At 45.2% G+C, this 18,019-nt stretch overlaps 2 protein-coding genes across 8 annotated transcripts in view; one reads left to right on the plus strand and one right to left on the minus strand.

Moving 5' to 3' along the window:
- Positions 1-972: 972 nt before the first annotated feature.
- LOC149856526 (glutathione synthetase-like) lies at positions 973-12,220 on the minus strand. 3 transcript variants are annotated; one of them, XM_090064252.1, is made up of 7 exons: positions 12,072-12,220; positions 7,705-7,841; positions 5,764-5,909; positions 3,846-3,921; positions 2,294-2,433; positions 1,963-2,079; positions 973-1,073 (listed from the first exon to the last, which is right to left on the minus strand). In XM_090064252.1, the coding sequence occupies exons 2-7, from the start codon at positions 7,831-7,833 to the stop codon at positions 989-991; spliced, it is 693 nt and encodes a 230-aa protein (XP_089920378.1). In that variant the 5' UTR covers positions 7,834-7,841; positions 12,072-12,220; the 3' UTR covers positions 973-988. The 3 variants fall into 3 exon arrangements, with proteins under 3 accessions (XP_089920378.1, XP_089920377.1, XP_089920379.1); XM_090064251.1 differs by having other exon boundaries at positions 12,047-12,194; XM_090064253.1 differs by lacking the exon at positions 1,963-2,079 and having other exon boundaries at positions 974-1,073; positions 12,047-12,197.
- Positions 12,221-12,336: 116 nt separating this feature from the next.
- LOC149856527 (uncharacterized) overlaps positions 12,337-18,019 on the plus strand; it is a 35,744-nt gene continuing 30,061 nt past the window's right edge. Inside the window, exons 1-2 of one of the 5 annotated variants that reach the window (XM_090064247.1) lie at positions 12,337-12,466; positions 15,101-17,544. In XM_090064247.1, the coding sequence (XP_089920373.1) occupies positions 16,378-17,544 (1,167 nt within the window). In that variant the 5' untranslated portion in view covers positions 12,337-12,466; positions 15,101-16,377. Of the gene's footprint in view, positions 12,467-12,497; positions 12,759-12,794; positions 14,861-15,100; positions 17,545-18,019 lie in introns of those variants that run through there. The other 4 variants (XM_090064246.1, XM_090064245.1, XM_090064250.1 and 1 more) reach the window with 4 other exon arrangements.

Consider the following 18,019-nt stretch of genomic DNA (forward strand, 5'->3'; position numbering starts at 1 on the left):
GACAACTGGGGCATTACATTTCATAAACGTGTGATTTTATCTTGCATATCATTTGCTGCTTCTTCAGTGGGAGCCTTTATATCAAGGAGAAAAATACTGTCCCAACCTTTCCTTTTATCTATCTGATGTGTTCAAATCTATTAAAAATGTAACAGCATTCTAAAAAGGGTATTTATGGATAGACAAAAGGATATTAAGCAAACACCAATAAAGGACTAAAACGGAAACCTCTCATCAAAACGTAACTACAAAGCAATGAAGGGAACTGACAGAAGTGAACCAATGTGCATTCTATAGGCAGCTTGAGCCATTAGCAGAACCACCAAACTTTGAGGAACTCAAAAGAATAGTCAGAATTTTAAATTAACCCATGATAACTTGATGAGGAAGGAAGAGCAGGCATGAGTACAGAGCGGGTCCTGCCTGTAACTTTACTCTCTACAGCCAGTTCTAAGCTCAAAAAAAAAATACTGAGAAAAAACTGCTGCAGATGCCCTAGACCTTTACAAGGCTTATTGTTTTCTAAGAATGACAAAACCAGGCATGATGATGACAGCTTATACCACTGAAAATACAGCTAAATATTTTTGAAAACAAAGATACTGAGGCAGCAAGGGTGAATAACAAGTTGAGAATTTTTTGTAAGAACCTTCAGGAAGTCCATGAAAAACCAAGTACAGCAAACATAGTGAAATATCAACTACTTCACATAGCTACAAGAATGGAACCACAGCCACATATCTATTATAAGTTTATCTTGTAAGGTTGAACCCTGTGGTTAACCAAGTAGAAGACAGAGAGAATAGGAGAAATATGCACATGACATAAGGGCTCGGAACACTCAGTGAGCATGGCCAAAGACTTCTAGGTTATATACAGACAGACAATGAATGACAAATAATGCAATATCGATCTTATTAATGGGAGATGAAACAAAAGTTTTAACTGAAAAAAATCTGAAAGAATATCATCCTGTGAAGTTAAACAGTTACCTGTTCCACAGCTCATTCTCTACACAGCGTTGATCAAAAATATTCCTTTGGATATCTTCAACCAGGAACATCACCACAGCCCTGAAACAAACACCCAAGAACTTCATTAGAACCTACGAGACTCAACCTATGCTCCATACTTCAAACCTCTCTCTATATTTTTATGTAAATTCACCTTGCTGGGTTATGCTGCTTGCAAGCCCTGTGAGCAGATGTTCTCTGCCATTTTTTTAGCTGTTTCTAAGGAAAAAAAAGTGTGATGGAAGGACTGTGCCAGCTGCCATGTTCCTACTAGAACAGTACTTTTCCCCAACACGAATGGCACAGATAATAAGAAAAGAGGACAACTTTTAGAAGTTTTATAGCACCCCGAGTGTTCCAGAAGCCATTCTACACCATACTCCTTTCTTGTGCTTGTAGGCATCTGAATATCACTTTACATAAAGCAATGTATAACATCCAAGCTATTGGCCCCATGTTCTGAAAAATGGGAGTTTCTCCTTCTAGGACAGTAGCAGATTGATAGAAATACAGCATTTAAAGTGTGTTGAGTGCATCAACCAGACCTCTTTTAAGACAAGATGTCAAACATAGGGTCTGCTGGCCAAATCTGGCACATGGAGCCATGTTATCTGGCCTGTGCCGTTCCTATAGGGGCTGGGAATTCAAGGGGCAGGGCCTGCTGCTGAACCCTGGAGTATGGAGCCCAACCGAGGAAGCGGGTTGCCAGTGAGGGGTTGTGGGGATGCAATGGCTGCATTAACCCCGGCTGTTCCCTCATACCACTGACCCCACCACCAGAGGTAGGTCTGGATCCAGCTCCCAAGGAGCTCTGCAATCCAGGTTTAGCTTCTAAAGAGATGAGTCTGACATCCCTGTTTTAAGAGACAAAAGAAATAAAGGACTTGTGCTCTATACAGCTCAGGGATTCACAACCACATAGCTTCTTGCAGGGTCCTCCCTCTCTTACCTGTCTGAGCCATAGAGCTCCCAAGCTTTGGCAATGCCCATTGCAAGTCCTTTGGATGGATTGTTATACATTAATTTTGAAGCTTCCTTTGATTTTCCCAAAATATTCAACACATGCCTATGGCAGAAGAGAGAAATAATAAATTGGAAAACCCAGTGTACTTTGTTGACCCCAGATTTGTAAGGCATTAATTCTGAGAGTCAGTGGAGACTGAGGAAATGCAATAGGTTGTCTGTATGGAGCAGATGCACCACTGAGACCTCGTTTTTGGCTAAATAAAGAGCCACTTTGCTGAAGTGTTCCATGTAGCATGTTACAAAGTTGCCCTTACCGATGCACTGCAGTAGTTCTTGAGGCAAGGCCTGCAAAGCTGGCAGCGATGGTATTTATTTCAACTTGCTTCAGTGCTGGAGAGCCTTCTTCACCATGGTCAAACATATAATCTGAACGATTTATTCCTAAAATCAATGACTGCATGAGAAGAAAAATGAAATGCAAAATACAGCAGACTGACATTCTCCCACACTCCTGACCAGCACAGGAAGCCTTTTTTTTTTTTTAAACCAATAACTACAGGTCAGAGACAGGTCAGGCAATTTACTGAGGTAAAATGCCAACTGAGATCAAATTGGGTTCTGTCCACGTGAACACTGCAAGTTAGGGCTGTAGCATTCATGTCCCTTTTTCATAAGCATCTCATGACAAGAGAATACTGATGTTGCTATGGCATAAAATTAACTTCTGCATGGGAAAGCCACAAAGGGCTACAGCTGACAAAGTGGCACTACACTAGAAGCCATTTCTGGGTTTTTTTGAGACTCTCAGGGTGTGCCATCATTACCATACTCTGCCATACATGGGTAAACTGTTTCCATTAAAAACACCCTATATACTTATATGCCTGATTGCTCAATAGGACTGTGGCAGAGCACCCTGCAGGTAGTTGCACTCCCAGTCAGGGGTCACATGGCCATCAGGAGGCCACCTGATCATAGAAGAAGCCTCAGCTGCTGGCAGTAAAAGCACGTCTGAGCAGGACAGCCAGCAATTTGCTGCAAACAGCTGGAGGGAGAACATTGCCTGGATGGAGCTGCCGCTCACATAATATCTTGGGAGGTACAAGGCAGGAACTCTGGGGATGGCAGGAGGTTCCTGGTCCTGGGGCAAGACCTAAAACTACACCCTGCTAGGGATGGATGGTGTGGTGCGGCTGCCTGTGGCAGGGTGGTCCCCAGGAAATGGTACATCAGTTGCCTCCCAAGTAAAAGGCGAGTATGGGGCACCTTTTGGCTTCAGCCCCCACAACCTGGTGGGTAAACAAAAAAGGAAACAGGCAGGACCAAAAGGGTCCAGAGTGGGGCAAAGAGCCCAGAGGAAGTGAGGGGCAAGGAGCCCAGAGTTTGTGGAAAGGAAATGGAGCCTAATGAGGGGCACAGAACCTAGTGAGAAGCAAGGAGTCGAGTGTGCATGAAGGGCAAGGTGTCCCAGTCTGAGTGAGGAACACAGGGCCCAATGAGTGCAGCTGAACTTAGGGGCTGGGATAGGGATAATAATCTGGATGCTATCTGTGAGGCATGGGACACAGTACAGGGAAGGTTGGAGCTGTGTATATGGCCCTAGGCATCAGGAAACGGCAGGTGAGACAGGGCAGACTGCCCTAGACAGGTGGGTGGGCCAACATTGGTATGGGCCTCGTGATGGCCCCGTGTCACAGGGACAAATTACTGTTTAAGGTGTATCTGGCTAACACAACATAATCTAAAGACAAACCATATACATTTACCCAGCAGTCAGAACTAATACAGTCTAGACAGATTTAAAAAAAGAGAAAGAAGGAGTGGTGGTTGGGGGTGAGGAGAGGCTGTGGTTTTCCTTCAAGTTACCTGAGGTAATCCTTCTTTCAAAACTTGCTTGTGGATTTTAAAAAGTTGAGATGTGAAGGCATCTACTTGGATGGTGCTAAAGAGAAAAGAAAAGATTATACTGGTAACTTTACTTTGTCACAAAGGAGCAACAAAATTAAATCATTATCCAAAAAATCTGTTGTGTGATGTAAGCACCAAGATGTGTTTATTCACCAGCCCAATATATGGAGCTTTGGCCAGATTGAGCTCTCAAGCACTGGTAAAAGCCCTAAATGCGGAGTCTTATGTCCAAGGTGTACAGGTGTTTGCGCCTGAAAGCTTGTGCCTGAAAACTTTTCCCCAGCCATTTAGTTGGTGTAATAAAAGATATCTACCCAAACAACCTTGCTTGTGTATGTTCTTAGACCAACACTGCTACAAGCAACAACCCTGCAACATCCCTGTGTACTTGGCAAGAGTTTCAAATGATCAAACCCTTATCTAAATCACTCAGAAGCACAGACATAGGAAAATGCTTCTGTGCACAAAAGCTCTGAGGCACTTTCTGCTTATATCTGCACCTGAGCCTTAACTGGGGAAAGGGGAGGTTGGGGGGGGGGTGGAGAGAAAGAAAATGAAAAATACAGAGGGAAAGACCAATCTTCCTACCCCTAATGGAGCCTAGTATAATTCACATAGCAAATCATGGAAGCCATGACCAAACTCAAGTTACCAAACTGGCACATCAATAGGTTTACTGGTGTCACGATCCTCATAGACAGGGCCTTGCACAAAAACCTGAAACCTTATTAGCAGCTGTAACAGGGGGGGCCTTCTCAGGGCTAGATCTTAAGTCAGCCTGCCCACCTGCCTCGGGCAGGCTGCCCTGACTCTCCTGCCACGACTTGAGAGTTATCCTGATGTATTAAGCAGGAGGCTGCCCATTCACTACTCCAGTGCCAGGGGGGCACTACCTATGGCTATGTACCTTGCCTACACCGTGGCCCATGTCTCACAAATGCCATCCCAGGCAGCTAAGCTCACCTGTAACCCTTCTCCCTCTCTAGCTGTGGTCCCCTCTCTGGGACCTTTGGCTCCCCCTTAGGCCCTGGCCTCACCCTTGGGCCAGTCAGAATCCCAAGCCTCTAGCTCCCAGCATCCCTCATGGTGGGCTCCTGGCCCTTTTGACTTGCCTTGGGTTCTGGCCCCAGCATAGATCAGTTCAAGGGTCCAACCAGTCAGGTGTGAGCTGCTTGCTTTCTCTCCCTCACAACTCCACTGGATCAAGTGAGCTTCAAGCCTCTCACAGATCTCCCAGGCCTGGGCTTTCCTCAGCCAGGATTGCGCAGGGGTTGGAGGTTATCAGGCACCCCCTACTTGCCTTTCACAAGGTAGGACTGCAGTCCTGGCATTTCCTGGGGCTACTGCACCACTGGCAGTTCTACCAGGCCTCCCTACCCTGACAGGGTGCAGTTTTAGGTCATGTCTAGGGCCAGGGGCCTCCTCTGTGAACATGCTAGCTTACCTACTGAGTCTACCTGGAGCAAAGCAGTACCACGCAGAGAAATATAAGCCAGCTCTGGAATTAGAAGTGGTATGACAATATTAGCATGCTACTGCAATCAGACCAATTAAGACCTACTTCTCAGCCTACCTAATTAATGAAGCCCTCTGTCAAAACTCTTTTAACTACACTGCTTCCAAATCTGAAACTGATGCAGATACACCTGGTTCAGCTACCTTTGCACAAGGCTGTCCTACATGAACAGACATATCCAGAATCAGCAGTGTAGGAAGTAAGGTATTAACATTGTCTGTTCAGAACGTGCAGGGCTGGAGGAACATATATGGTTCGGGGTAAAGAAAAGACAGGTGGCAACAATTTGAAAAATATGTGCTAAGTGAGCTAAGCCTTACATATTAAGTGTTTATTTAAAATACGCCATGCAATAAATACCTAGCAAGAGTGTGTTCCAGGAATTCTGCATTCTGGCTAATAGCATCCACAAGCAGATTAAAATCTTGTTGAACAGCATAGGCTTGCTCAAAGAGAGCGCTTGGTACTGCAGATGGGAGCAATGTGAAGGGAGCATAGTTCACCACCTGGGATAAAAATAAAATGGACAAATCACCTTCATATTCCTCTCTCCAAAGCAGCAGGGTTGATGCCTGATTTGGTTCCAATTTAAAACTGGTATGCTCTAGATCAGGGGTTTTCAACCTTTTTTAATAAATGTACCCCGCTGGCTGCGGGGGAGGGGGGTGCGCATGGCCAGACACAAAGCAGGGGGAAGGGGGTGGCACATGGCTGGATGTGGAGTGGCGCCAGCATGGGGTGGTGGGTGGCAGTGGTGGCTGTGCAGCCTGCAGAGCGGAGCTGCTGAGCTCGCCACTGCACACCCCGCTCCTGGGAGGTGATGGTGCGGGGTGGTGGGTGGGGGCACTCTGCCCCCACCCGCGCATACCCCTTAGGGCCTTCCCAAGTACCCCCACAGGTAGGCCCTGGTTGACAACCCTTGCTCTAGATGAGATCCTTAAATCTATGCAGTCTAAGAATAAAAACCTTCCTGCAGATTTCACTCTGCATACCTCTGGGCCTAAAATTCTATGGTCTGATCGTGAAATTTAATGAATTTAATGAAATTTAATGAATGTAATGAAATTTTATGAATTGAGTGCTTGACTCTGATATCTCCATAAGCACATAAAGTTTGGAATAGCAATTCCATAGTTACGGCTGCACTGAATTTCTCATTTAGAAGGAGAAAAATCCCAGTTTCTACTTGAACAGTGGAGCAGTTCCAGGCGTTCAGTTCTAAAATTAGCACTCACTGCCTCTCTTAATACAACTTTTTTTTCTTTTAAACACTGTCAGTCATTCTTGAGTCCAGAGTTCACATGCCTCTGAACTACCACAATTAGAATTGAGGCCACCTCAAAAACAAATACCATCTTTACTCAATTCTAAGATTATCCTGAATTTAAGACAGGCCTCCAATAATTAAGCTCTATACATGGGTAATATATAAATTTGTTACAATTTTCCATGCACTGAATCCAGTTATTGGAGGGTAATCATTAATTCATCCCCCCACTTTTGCAAAGGAGGTCAAGCAGTTTGCCCCTCTTGCCACCTCTGCCCCCACTCCCTGCAACCTCAGGTCTTCCCTTCCCTATCTCCCCAATTACTCTTGCTCCATGGTGGCAGGCTCCACCCCCGTTTGAGCATGGGGCACTGAACACACCTCAAGCCTATCTCCGTACCAGCTATTCAGGCTGCTACAGCATCAGCTGGGGCTGTGCTCAGTGTCCCAGTCTGCATGTGGGTGAAACCTGCCAGTGCAGAGCAAAAATAAAAGTAAAGTTGGAGAGGGGCAGGCAGGGAACAGAGACTGCTTGTAGGGTGGGAAGGGAAATAGTTGGGGGGGGGGGGAGAAGTTGTGGGAGGGAGATGGCAGGATGCAGAGGTGGTAACAAGGGAGAGGGGAGGGGATGCACTGGTTGCAGTCGTGGCCCCAACCTCAGGTAGAGCTTGAGCCACAGCAGCTGTGCTGCATGCCCCCCCACCCCTTCATCTTCATGCTTAATTCTAAGATGAAGGGCTTCCCCCCCACCATGTAAAACGTGGGAAAAAACCTCACCTCAGAATCCAGTAAATACAGTTGTATATGGGACAACATTTTTTTCCTTTGTCCTCACAAAAGCCTGGGAATTTATGCAGCTATTATATATTTCACAAGGTCTTCACAAACAAGCCAAGGCAGCTGCACTCATTTCCTTCCCAAGCTCTTATCTTTTCGAGTGGAAATTTTGTTGAGATCTTTGATCTTTTTTAAAGGATGAAAATATTTCAATGTAAAAGTGTCAAGTCATCTAGCCACAGAAGTTCTATGCTTACATCAGACACATTGGAATCCTCTTTGGTCCTCATCAGAACTCCTTCAAGAAGTGCTGCATCCACAGCAATTGCTGCTACATCCTGAATAAGCTGCTCATTATGTAAGATGTCCTTCCACAAGGCAGCCATCACAAATGCTAGAAGGCAGAAAAGTAGCATAAAAAAGACCTTGCTCTAGTTTTTTCAACCTTTGTAGAGCCTAATCTTTCTGGGCTAGATGATGGTGAAATGACAAAGGGGTTTTATTTTAAATTAAACCAAATGAAACTGTTGGTTTCTTTTAACTTTGGCAAGCCCCCTTCTGTACTTAATTCTGGCCTGAACACCTCAGGGCTCCTTAAGAAGAGGAGAATCTGAACAATGCCATAACCATGGCCTTATTCAACACTCCTCACTCAAACGAAATTGACATTAATCTTCAGTAGGAGGCCTACACAAGTAAGACAGTGTTACCCGTTAGCTCTGTGTTCCTGGGGAACCCTGGCACAGTACCCAGCCTGTCTGACTTACGAAGGACCACCTCTGCCTAAACCAGAACTGATCAGAAGAAGGATTTACAAAAAGCAATGAAGATGCAGTGAGAGACACACCTAAACCCTTTGGACAAGGGTGACAGGATTAAGGCAACTCCACTAGTCTCATCTGCATCAAAGATGGGACAGGGAGGCACCTCCATTAGCATTCAGAGCAGAAAACAGATACCAAGGAAAGGACCACACTGAACTCTGGGACCAGAGAAGCAGGGGAGCACTGCATGTTGGAGGATCTCTGCTTGAGATGTTAATCAGCCCACTCCTGCACACACCCAGCCCAGCATTTATCAGACCAATTCTAGTGATGAATCCTTTACTGGTACCCAAAATACTGAATCTGCCAGATTGCATTGTGAGCTCCCTTGGAGTAACACCTCCCATAGCCAGGAATGATCAGTTCCTCTTGTCCAGCATACACAAAACAACTCTGGTATATTCCCTTGAGCCATCATTTACCCATAAACAAATCCAGCGTTTTCCCTTGAACCATTGTTGTTTCCCTAAAAAAAACCCTACCCAAGCTCAAGTTTCTGTTCTGGTGCTGGGATGCAAAAGCTGCACTAGTTCCACAGGGACTTCACCATCTCCTTTTTCTGCCTGGAATATCTTCACTGATCGTGCTGGGGGCTCTGTCAGTCTCAAGCACTCTGGACCCTAAGCTGAGCAGCCTGTCTATGAGTTCCAACAAACACCTGGGAACCTCGACCAGCTCACTCTTCACTGAGTGGTGAGATCCTAACTCTCTTTCTCTTCCTTGAAGCTTACTTTCTAAACCTCAGACTTGATTTTAATCTCTCTCTCTGTCTGACTCCAGGCATAGCTTTCTAAACCTGACTTTTATTGACCAAACGTGAGCTAGATTTCCCCAAATACCCAACTGAAACGTGTAATATTGTAACTTTCATCTGTGTGCCTCTCCTTATATGGCTATTATTACTAGTAACATTATAAAGTTTCATATACCTGGCAATAAACTAACTTTTATGGTCAAGCTGGATGCCATACTCTCTCTCCGAACCTCGTTTACTCTCTCTTTTCCTCAACTTCCCCCTTTGCTCTGCAGCATTGCTCCTCTTACCTAAGCCAAAGATCCCTGTAATGCCCCAAAATCCTGTGTTCTCATCAAGGGGGTTACTACCAGGACAATTGTGGCAAGAAATTGAGGGAGTGTTGAGTCCATGACCTATAAGGGTGTCAGCTTGGAAGTGCTGATTGACCCTGTCTGCTCAGACATGCTCTGTTAACTTGTGTGTGTGTGTCTGACTGCATTTTTTGTTGCCCTGCTGAACTGAGTCCTGTGCTGATTCTGTGGCATAGGAGGGTATCAGTTTGGAAGTGCTGATTTACCCTGCTTGCTCAGATGTACTCTGTTAAATGTGTGTGCATGTGTGTGTTTAACTCATTCTGTGGCTAGAGGAACCCCAGCTGTCGAAACTAAGCCCTGCAGGGTAGCTGCACTGGGGGTGGGGGACTTGCAGAAGGGAGAGATAGAGCTCCATACAGAAACACAAGTGACTATAGCACAGAATGCGTGCTATAAGTGACACAAGCAGCACACTGATAGAATTACAGAGAACCCAGAAATGTAACTCTAATCAATGAGCACACCCCAAAGTGACAGGCAAATCTGGTAACAATAGTGCCAAAAAATGGCATCCAATTAAGCACTGTAACCATACTATGCAGACCTAACTACACCTACATTTCTCCAGTATAACCCATCAAAATAAAAATAGTAGTATCTATGAAGAGAGAAATGTATTTGTGGGAGAGGAGTAGTTTTGGGGTTTGTTTTAAAGAGGATAATAAGGAAGTAGCAAAACACATACAGGCAGTCCTTGGACTTACAACGCAAGTGGTTCCTGAAAACCACGTCTTAAGTTGTAACTTGGAACCAATTTTCTCATAAGAAACAAGGTTATAAATGAGGGATTGGTTCTTGAACCAAGGCCCAATACCCTCTTTTCACTAAAAATACCCCAGAATTTTGTACTCGAACAACCACATTGATTCAGAAGAACTTCTTTGAGGGGACTTCGCTGGACTTTTTGAAAGGCTCTTGGTTTGGCTTTTTGAAGGGTTCTTGGCTGGAGTCTTCTCAGGAGTCTTGGCTGCAGATTTTTCTGGAGTCTTGTCTGCTTTCTTTAAAAAAAAGTGTCCAAGGAAGTTTGGACAGATGTTCTCCAGGGAGATAGGCAATGCAGCAAACTTGTTCACTAGCATGGCGTCGTATCGGATCAAGCATTGTAAAGTCGAAACTGACATCATAAAATTGAAACAGGGTGTCAATTTATAAACGTTGTAAGTGTGAAACGTTGTAGCTCAAAACACTATAAGTCAAGGACTGCCTATAATAAGGTTTTCGTTTCCTATAAAAAACAAAAACAAAAAAACAGCCTCTGTAAAGAGGTCAGGAACCAACTGAATTCCTTTCAAAAAAGCCAGCAGCATACTGGGTTGTATTAACCAAAACACTGCTTTGAAATCAAAAGAATTTTTTTTTTTTGCTCTATTCAAAACTGGGGAAGCCTCACTTGGAGTACTGTGACCAATCTTGGGCCCAAAGCTTCAAAAAAAGATGTGGACTGATTAGAAAGTCCAGTGGAGAGTGGCAAAAGTGATTAAAGGCCTGGGAAACATGATTTATTAGGAAAGGCTGAAAGAACAAGGATTATTTAGGCTGGAAAAGAGAAGACTGTAGGGAGATATAATAACAGTCTACAAATACCTGAAGGGAGGTTATATGGCTATAGGGTACAGGACAAGGAGGAATGGCCTCAAACTGCAGTAGAGGAAACATAGATTGGAAATTAGGAAGAACTTTAGCACTGAAACAGGCTACCTAGAGAAGGTGTGGAATCTCCATCCTAGGAAATCCACAAGAGCAAGTTGAACAGACACTTGGGATGGTTTAGTCAAGGATGATCCTGCTTTGAGCAGGGGCTGGACTAGATGGCTTCACATGGTCCCTTGCAGCCCTACTTCCCTACAATGCTGGGATCTGTGCAACAGATCATTTCCTTGTTTGTAATAACCCTGAATAGGGTTAACGGGGTTTCTAAATTACAGCTCCATTGTTCCTAACCTGACTGCAAGCTGGTGACAACAAAAGTACTGGGTTGCCACTGGTTTGTAAAGATAATCCTTTAGTAAGAGCTGCTGGGCTGTCAGCACAGCTTGTTCCTAGCAAACAAAAGAGCAAAGGAGAGCTCCTGGCATGCACCCAGACAACCAGTTCTGAAGCCTGAATGCGTGCAGGAAAGCTAGAGCTGCTCAGGGTAACAGCTTGCTAAACTGATGCCCCAAGTCATATTAACATCCCAGTGGCAGGAGGCCTCCCAGGGCATGTCCGCTAATCCATTCCCAAATCCTGCAGTCTTCAGGAGAGGGTGGCAGGCAGCACAGCCGGCCTATGCAGTGATACTCTGGAAGGCGTCTCACACACGAATTCTGCAGTTAAATGGCAAATGAGCCTGAGCCAACCATTCGCCTGTGTGAGCTGGAGCATCTGGGGACGGGAGGGCAGGCGGGCACGACAGGCACGACGCACAGGACACAGAGGCCCAGACAGACTCCCCAGCACCCCCGTCTTTCTTTGCACGTGTCAAGGCCCGACTGTGCCTGCAGCCAAGGTCGGGTCTAAGTGCGTGGTACGCTACCCACCCCATCCGCCCGAGCTCCCTAGTTGTGCTGGCAGGAAGCCCCCCTCCCCCGGAACGGAGCCCGGACAGCCCAGGCCCCGGACTCGCCTTCCCCTTCAAGCCCGCCACCCGCCTTGGCCGGGGGCCAGCCCGGCCCAGCCCACCGACCTGAATGCGCCCGCCGGGGCAGTACCTGGCGTCGCTACGCTACCAGGGACCAGCCGGGGACTGCTAGGGACTGTGACAGGCTCCCCTTCCCTCCGGCCTGGACCAGAAGATAGCCTAATCCGCTCCCGGGACCGTGTAACTGCGCAACCTTCTCATCTGACTGGCAGGAGCGCTGGCCTATCAGACTAGAGTGACGTAACGCGCTCTCCGAACATTCCCGGCTTTGCCGGGCTTCGGCCGCGCTGCGAGACCCGGGGCTTAGTGCAGGGGGGAAGGGCCTCCCGCGCTTCCGCTGGGCCCCGCGCGCGCAGCTCAGCCTGGTGACAGGCGCAGCACGCCCTGGCCCCACCCCCGGCATGATGTCACTGGCCTCGCTTAGGAGCGGACTCAGCTCTGCAGGGAAAGGAGTGAGGTTGCGGGGTGGGTAACTGGCCCCAAGCCCGGCGGGGGCGGGGGGGGACGACAGGCAGAGGAGCCGGCTCTCGCGGCGATGGGACGGGGCGGTGCGTGCCTGACTGGGAGTGGGGGCAGGAGGGAACGGGTGGGACCAGGGGAAGCGCCTGCGGACTCCTGGCAGGGAGGAGTTTTGTCGCAGCTGCGTGACGTCACTCCGCGGCATTGTGAGGCAGCCTTACGTCAAGTGAGTCCATTCAAAGGTCCCGGAAGAGGTGAGCACGGGATGGGGAGTAGCTGCAAGCAGAATAGCCCGCTGGTAAGCGGGGAGAGCATCCTCATGGGCTAGCTCTGCCTGGGGGAAGGACGGAGGACAGCTTTTGTGGGGCTGGCAGGGTGTGGGGGCCCTGCTTGGTGTCTTGTCTCCCACAGAAGAGGTGCGGGTGGAGGAGGACATAATAGAAAGGCAAGTACATAGGGGTAGCCTCATTCTTGGGATGGGATGGAAGGGGGGTGATGCCTGCTTATGGCAGTCCACAAGAGCTGTTGACTCGGGTGTGGGGGTTGTAGTAGCAGTTAGAATCATTAGGCTAATATGCATTGGGAGTCCAAAGTCATGGCACAAGCCTCCCTCTGGAGCCAGCAGTCACCTGCCTGTTTATACTTCCTTGTGTGACACTAGTGCAAGCTACTACTTCCTCTGAGCAGTGGAAGTGCCTAACAGTCCCCAAGCAGGTATATAAATGCCTCCTGATTATAGTTGGACTGGAGAGGTTGCAGTGGTTTGTCACTTACTCCTCCGCCCATTTGCTGTTGCTTTTATGCCATTGCCATCACCAGTTTAACTCAGTGGTAGAGGCATAACTAGCAGTTTCAGTGCCCTGGGCAGAGGTGCCAGAGAACAATGAAAGTGTGGAGATACCAAGCATGAGGATGAGGTGGAAGTCTGGTAGCAGAACACAACAGCATCCTGCTGGCATCCTTGGGACTAGTATCATGCTTGCCCTGTGTCCCCACCCCAGTTACATTACTGCTGGTGGTAACACTGTTTGGGGCTTAAATATAGATGGGGTATTAGCATTTTTACGCACTGTCAACTAGATCTGCACTGAGCAGGATTATGTGCAATGATGTTAAAATGCTGTCAGTAGGATTTCCAGTGTTGCTCCTACTGGCAAAGGCAAACAAATCTTACATCCAGGACACATTTTTTGGAAAATTTCCATGTTGGAGCTCTGTAAAACTCTTTTTCATAAAAGATAATGAGCACCATTTTTTTTTTCCATTTTCAAGAGCTAATGAATTTTAATCCCATAGTTACCACAAAGAAAAACCTGTTAAAATTAACAAAACCATTTGGAGGAAATGGTCAATAGCTACAGAAAATGTGTTGCCACCTAAGATTTTAAGTGCCAGGATTTCAAACTTTGTGGTGCTGAGGAGGATGCTATCTACTTGACAACAATAATATTAAACAGTGGTGTGTGGATTTAGATTCATCTTAGCTGAATATTATTTTTTTCACTGTCGTGAAATATTAATTACTGATGCTTACAGTGATAGGATAAGAACTGAATTAGCACATCTTTTAGGTCTTGTATTTCCATGAAAATCTGTAGTTACACTGTATTTTTAGAATCCCTTGTGTGAAGCTCTTTTTTATTTTCTGATTCCATCTCATCTATTGTGATTCAAAGATTTCTGCATTTTATATGGCAGTAGCACACAATTGAGGTAATGTCAGTTGTTCTCTTTACCAGCAAAAGACAAGTACTTACTCTTTAGAGGAGACTTAAGTTTGTGCAGCAGGGTGAGGTACTGGTCAAGTGACTAGGGCTTCCAGGAGACACCCTCAGTAGAAATCTGAAAACTATGAAAAAAGGCTAGTGATCTAAGTAACTGCCCATTAAATACGTGTAAAGCAGGGGTGGCCAACTTGCAGAGGACATGCACAGATAGCTTCTGTGCATGGCACATGGCAGATCAGGGAAGAAACAGGGAACAGTGGCAGGTAAGGCAGGGGACAGAAAGCAGGGAAAGGGGATCTGAATGTCACCTGGGGTGGATGTGTAGGACTTACCTTTTGGCATGCCTGCCAAAAAATTGGCCCCAACTTCTCTAAAGCATAAGGGGAGTACTATGGTGGGTCCATCTTTCTATTTCTTTTCAGTCTTAGAAAAATATAAGCAATCTATAAATGAAATGGATAAAAATAAAACATTTTGAAATTCCAACAATGCTGAATTTGGATTTTTTTTCTGTCCAATGCCATCTATCTTTTCCAAAGCATTTTTCCAAGTTTCTTGTATTATTTTTCAGGTGTTATGTCCAATGAGAACTCATCGGGGTGTGACATAAAAAGCGAATCCGATGTTTGTGTTTGGGAATCAAGGGTTTTAAATAGTCACTGTAGCTGCAAAGGTAAAGGAAGGTCAGGCTCCAAAATCTGTTCTAAGCTTTCAAGAGTGTTTTGTTTTGAAGACTAAACAATTATATACATTTCTCTGTAATTAATTTGTCGCTGGTACTTAATTAATGGCATTGTATGCTGTTCTAAATATTGTAAATAACTTCAGTTGATTCCTTATGATTAAAACCTTCTCATTTTTGTATTCTAAAGAGTTACTTCTAACTGAAAATAACTTGATGTTTCTGCTCTAGATTTTGCTGACCAAGACAGTAAAGACAATCTTCAATTTTACATTGATATAGAGGAGCAGTACTAGTCTCTACAAGGAGGAAGAGAAAGAAACAAAGGAGCCAGTGACTTGACTGATGCTTTATTGGCCCCAGAAAATAGCCCAGCCAATAGAAATAAGAATTGGAAAGACCTTTTTCTGGTACAAGGAACAAAAGCACAAAACTCCTAGGAGCAGCCAAAAAGAAAAGGTTCCATCTTATCTTAATAAAAATCAGACAGTTGACCATTTGGCTGCAAGTTGTGCAGCCAAAGTTAGTCAATGTTTGCCTTATTTTCTAGAACGGATTTATCTTCCCAAAGTGCATCCCCACAGCTACTCAGTATTGAGCAGCCATCACAGGTGCCTGCTGTTTTCACAATTGAGAAATCTTTTTAGATTATCCATTGAAAGCAGAACCTGAAAGACCACAAATAGGTGAGCATATTTGTTCACACACTGATACATCAACACTTGTTATATCTCTAACATTAGAAACAGATTATTCAATTCCATCTATTTCATTAGGAGCAGCTGAAACAACTTGTCCTCCAAAAATTAGGATAGGCAGAGGACTTTCACATTTCGCTTTCAAACTTAAAGAACCTGACTTTAACCAATATTTTAACAAGTTGCATATTTCTATAGTGCCAAAACCTGAGGGGTTACATAAGCAGCTAACACAGGTAGAATGGCAACAAGTCCCAATTCTTAAAACCCAGCAACACCTGAAAACACAGACAAAATCATCTGATTCTGAGTTTCCTAGGCTCCAGATAGATTATGTGTCTACCATAGTTAAATCTGTACATGCAAACCAATTTTCTTTGACCCCTAAGGATACACGGAATACAGTTCACCCTTCTCATTCATCTGAAGAGCAGAAGCCTCAGTTAAAGACTTCCAGTCCCATAGTACATTCTGTTGTGCCAGTCACATCCAAAGAAAGGTCTTTCGGTGTTCATCCTTTAAAGCCAGATCCCTGTAACTACAAAACTAAGAAAGAAACAGTAGCAGGGTATGTAGCCTTAACAGAGGCTTTTGCATGTCATTGCAGTCCATTATGTGATTTGAATGTCATAGTGCATTCAAAGTGGAGAGATTCTGGTACTGAAAAATCCCTAAGCATTACATAGAAAACCATCCAGAAGAGGGAGTACAGTAACACCCAGATTTTCTGCACACTCTTTACTAAGTGATAGATACAGTGGTGATAAGTCCCAGTATACCTCTTCAACCAAAATAAAAAGAGATTTGAAGATGCAGAGTATTCTGAACTTTTGTTTTGGGTGGCCTGGAGGTCAGAAAACATGTGAGATGCCATCTAAAGTGAAAACACCTCCCACTGCAGAGGATGCAGACACAAAACAGGAGGGTCTCTTGTTCCCTCCACCTCTCCTACTTGAGAGCGGGAGCCCAACCACCCCTCTTCCAGAGAGGGGGGGTGCAATATCCCCATTTCACCAGAGTGAAAAGGAGAGTTGGAGTCCTGCGGCTGGAACATTACATCCTGAAGATAAACAGAGTATCATGACCTCGCCTCATACAAGGAATATCAAAAAAATATTCTTCGCCTCTGGTGGAGAAACTAAATTAGAGGCCAATAATACTGATATGCCTTTGGAGAATCTGGATTCTGAAGCCAACCGCATGCCTTCTAGAGACTCAGTCATGAAGAAACTCTTGTCTTGTAGATGTGGAAATATGCCACAAGATGGACTCTTCCCTAATGGAGATATTTCCCAGTCAGTTAAAAACAGAGTCAAAAGCAGTCCTGGTACTATTAGAGGAACCTGTAAACCTGAACAAACAAGAATGAGTAGCCAGAGTGAAAAAGCAGATGATGCATATAGAACGTCTCACTGTAGTCACCATGCTATTTTCCCAACTCATTTGTCTTTTGAAAACATACATAAGCATGAAGACACAAGAAAACACTTCACTAATACGCAGACTTACTTTGAGAATGGAGTTCTAGCAAAGACTATGAAAGAAGAGCTCTTAAACGAAGGTAGGCAAACTGAAACTGATGAAAAAAAAAATATCAGAAGTGATATGGATGCTGCCACCATGCAGCAAAGTTGTGTAAATGGCTTACATACTTCAACACCTTCTGAGGATGGTGAGGGAAAACAAACCCTACCAAAGTATTCTGTTCCTCACCTCTACTGCTGCCCATCCTGCCAGCCTGCTGCTAAACAAAATTTTGGTACATCAGGTGACACTTATAACTGCTTCCAGGCAAAGCAGAAAGTACCTGAGAGTTATTTGAGCATAGAGAAAGGATTTGCAGTTGATCCTTGCCTGGGAAGTAGAGGCCAGTGCATATGTTCTCAACAAATTCCACTTCACTGCATGGAAAACAATGCTGTATATGAGAAGAATAGAACTAAACATTTAAGGAGAAATGACCAAGACCTGAATCAGGTTTGTCCAACTTAAAATATTTTTTCTAATGCCCCTTCTCTCTCTCTCTCTCACCCCCCCCCCACTTCCATGGGGTTTCATTAAATACCTTGGGCAGAATCCTGTTTCACTTTATATGCTTAGGTGTCACTTACCCAACTATGTAACTGTCATTTTTGGTATGTAAACACAGCTGATCTTACTCTGTGTTCTTACACATACATACAGCTGCTGAGTAGGCAGCCCTCTGTCTGGGGAGGTACACAGCTCCATACTCTTGCACCTTAGTGTAAGCCCTAAAACTGTGGCCTGGTAACAACCTGGAGGAGATACAACAGCCTACTGGTTAAGGCACTTGCCTATGAAGTAGGAGACCTGAGTTCTTGACCCTTTCACCTAGCAGGTTTTGAATCTGTAGCTCCAATTTCCACTAAGGTGCTTTTAACCTCCAGGCTGTAGGTTAGGCATTATTATGTGTCCCATCCTTGAACCTGAG

Source organism: Crocodylus siamensis, chromosome 10, assembly GCF_052110815.1.
Source record: "Crocodylus siamensis isolate JL-2025a chromosome 10, ASM5211081v1, whole genome shotgun sequence".
NCBI classification, from domain to species: Eukaryota; Metazoa; Chordata; order Crocodylia; family Crocodylidae; genus Crocodylus; species Crocodylus siamensis.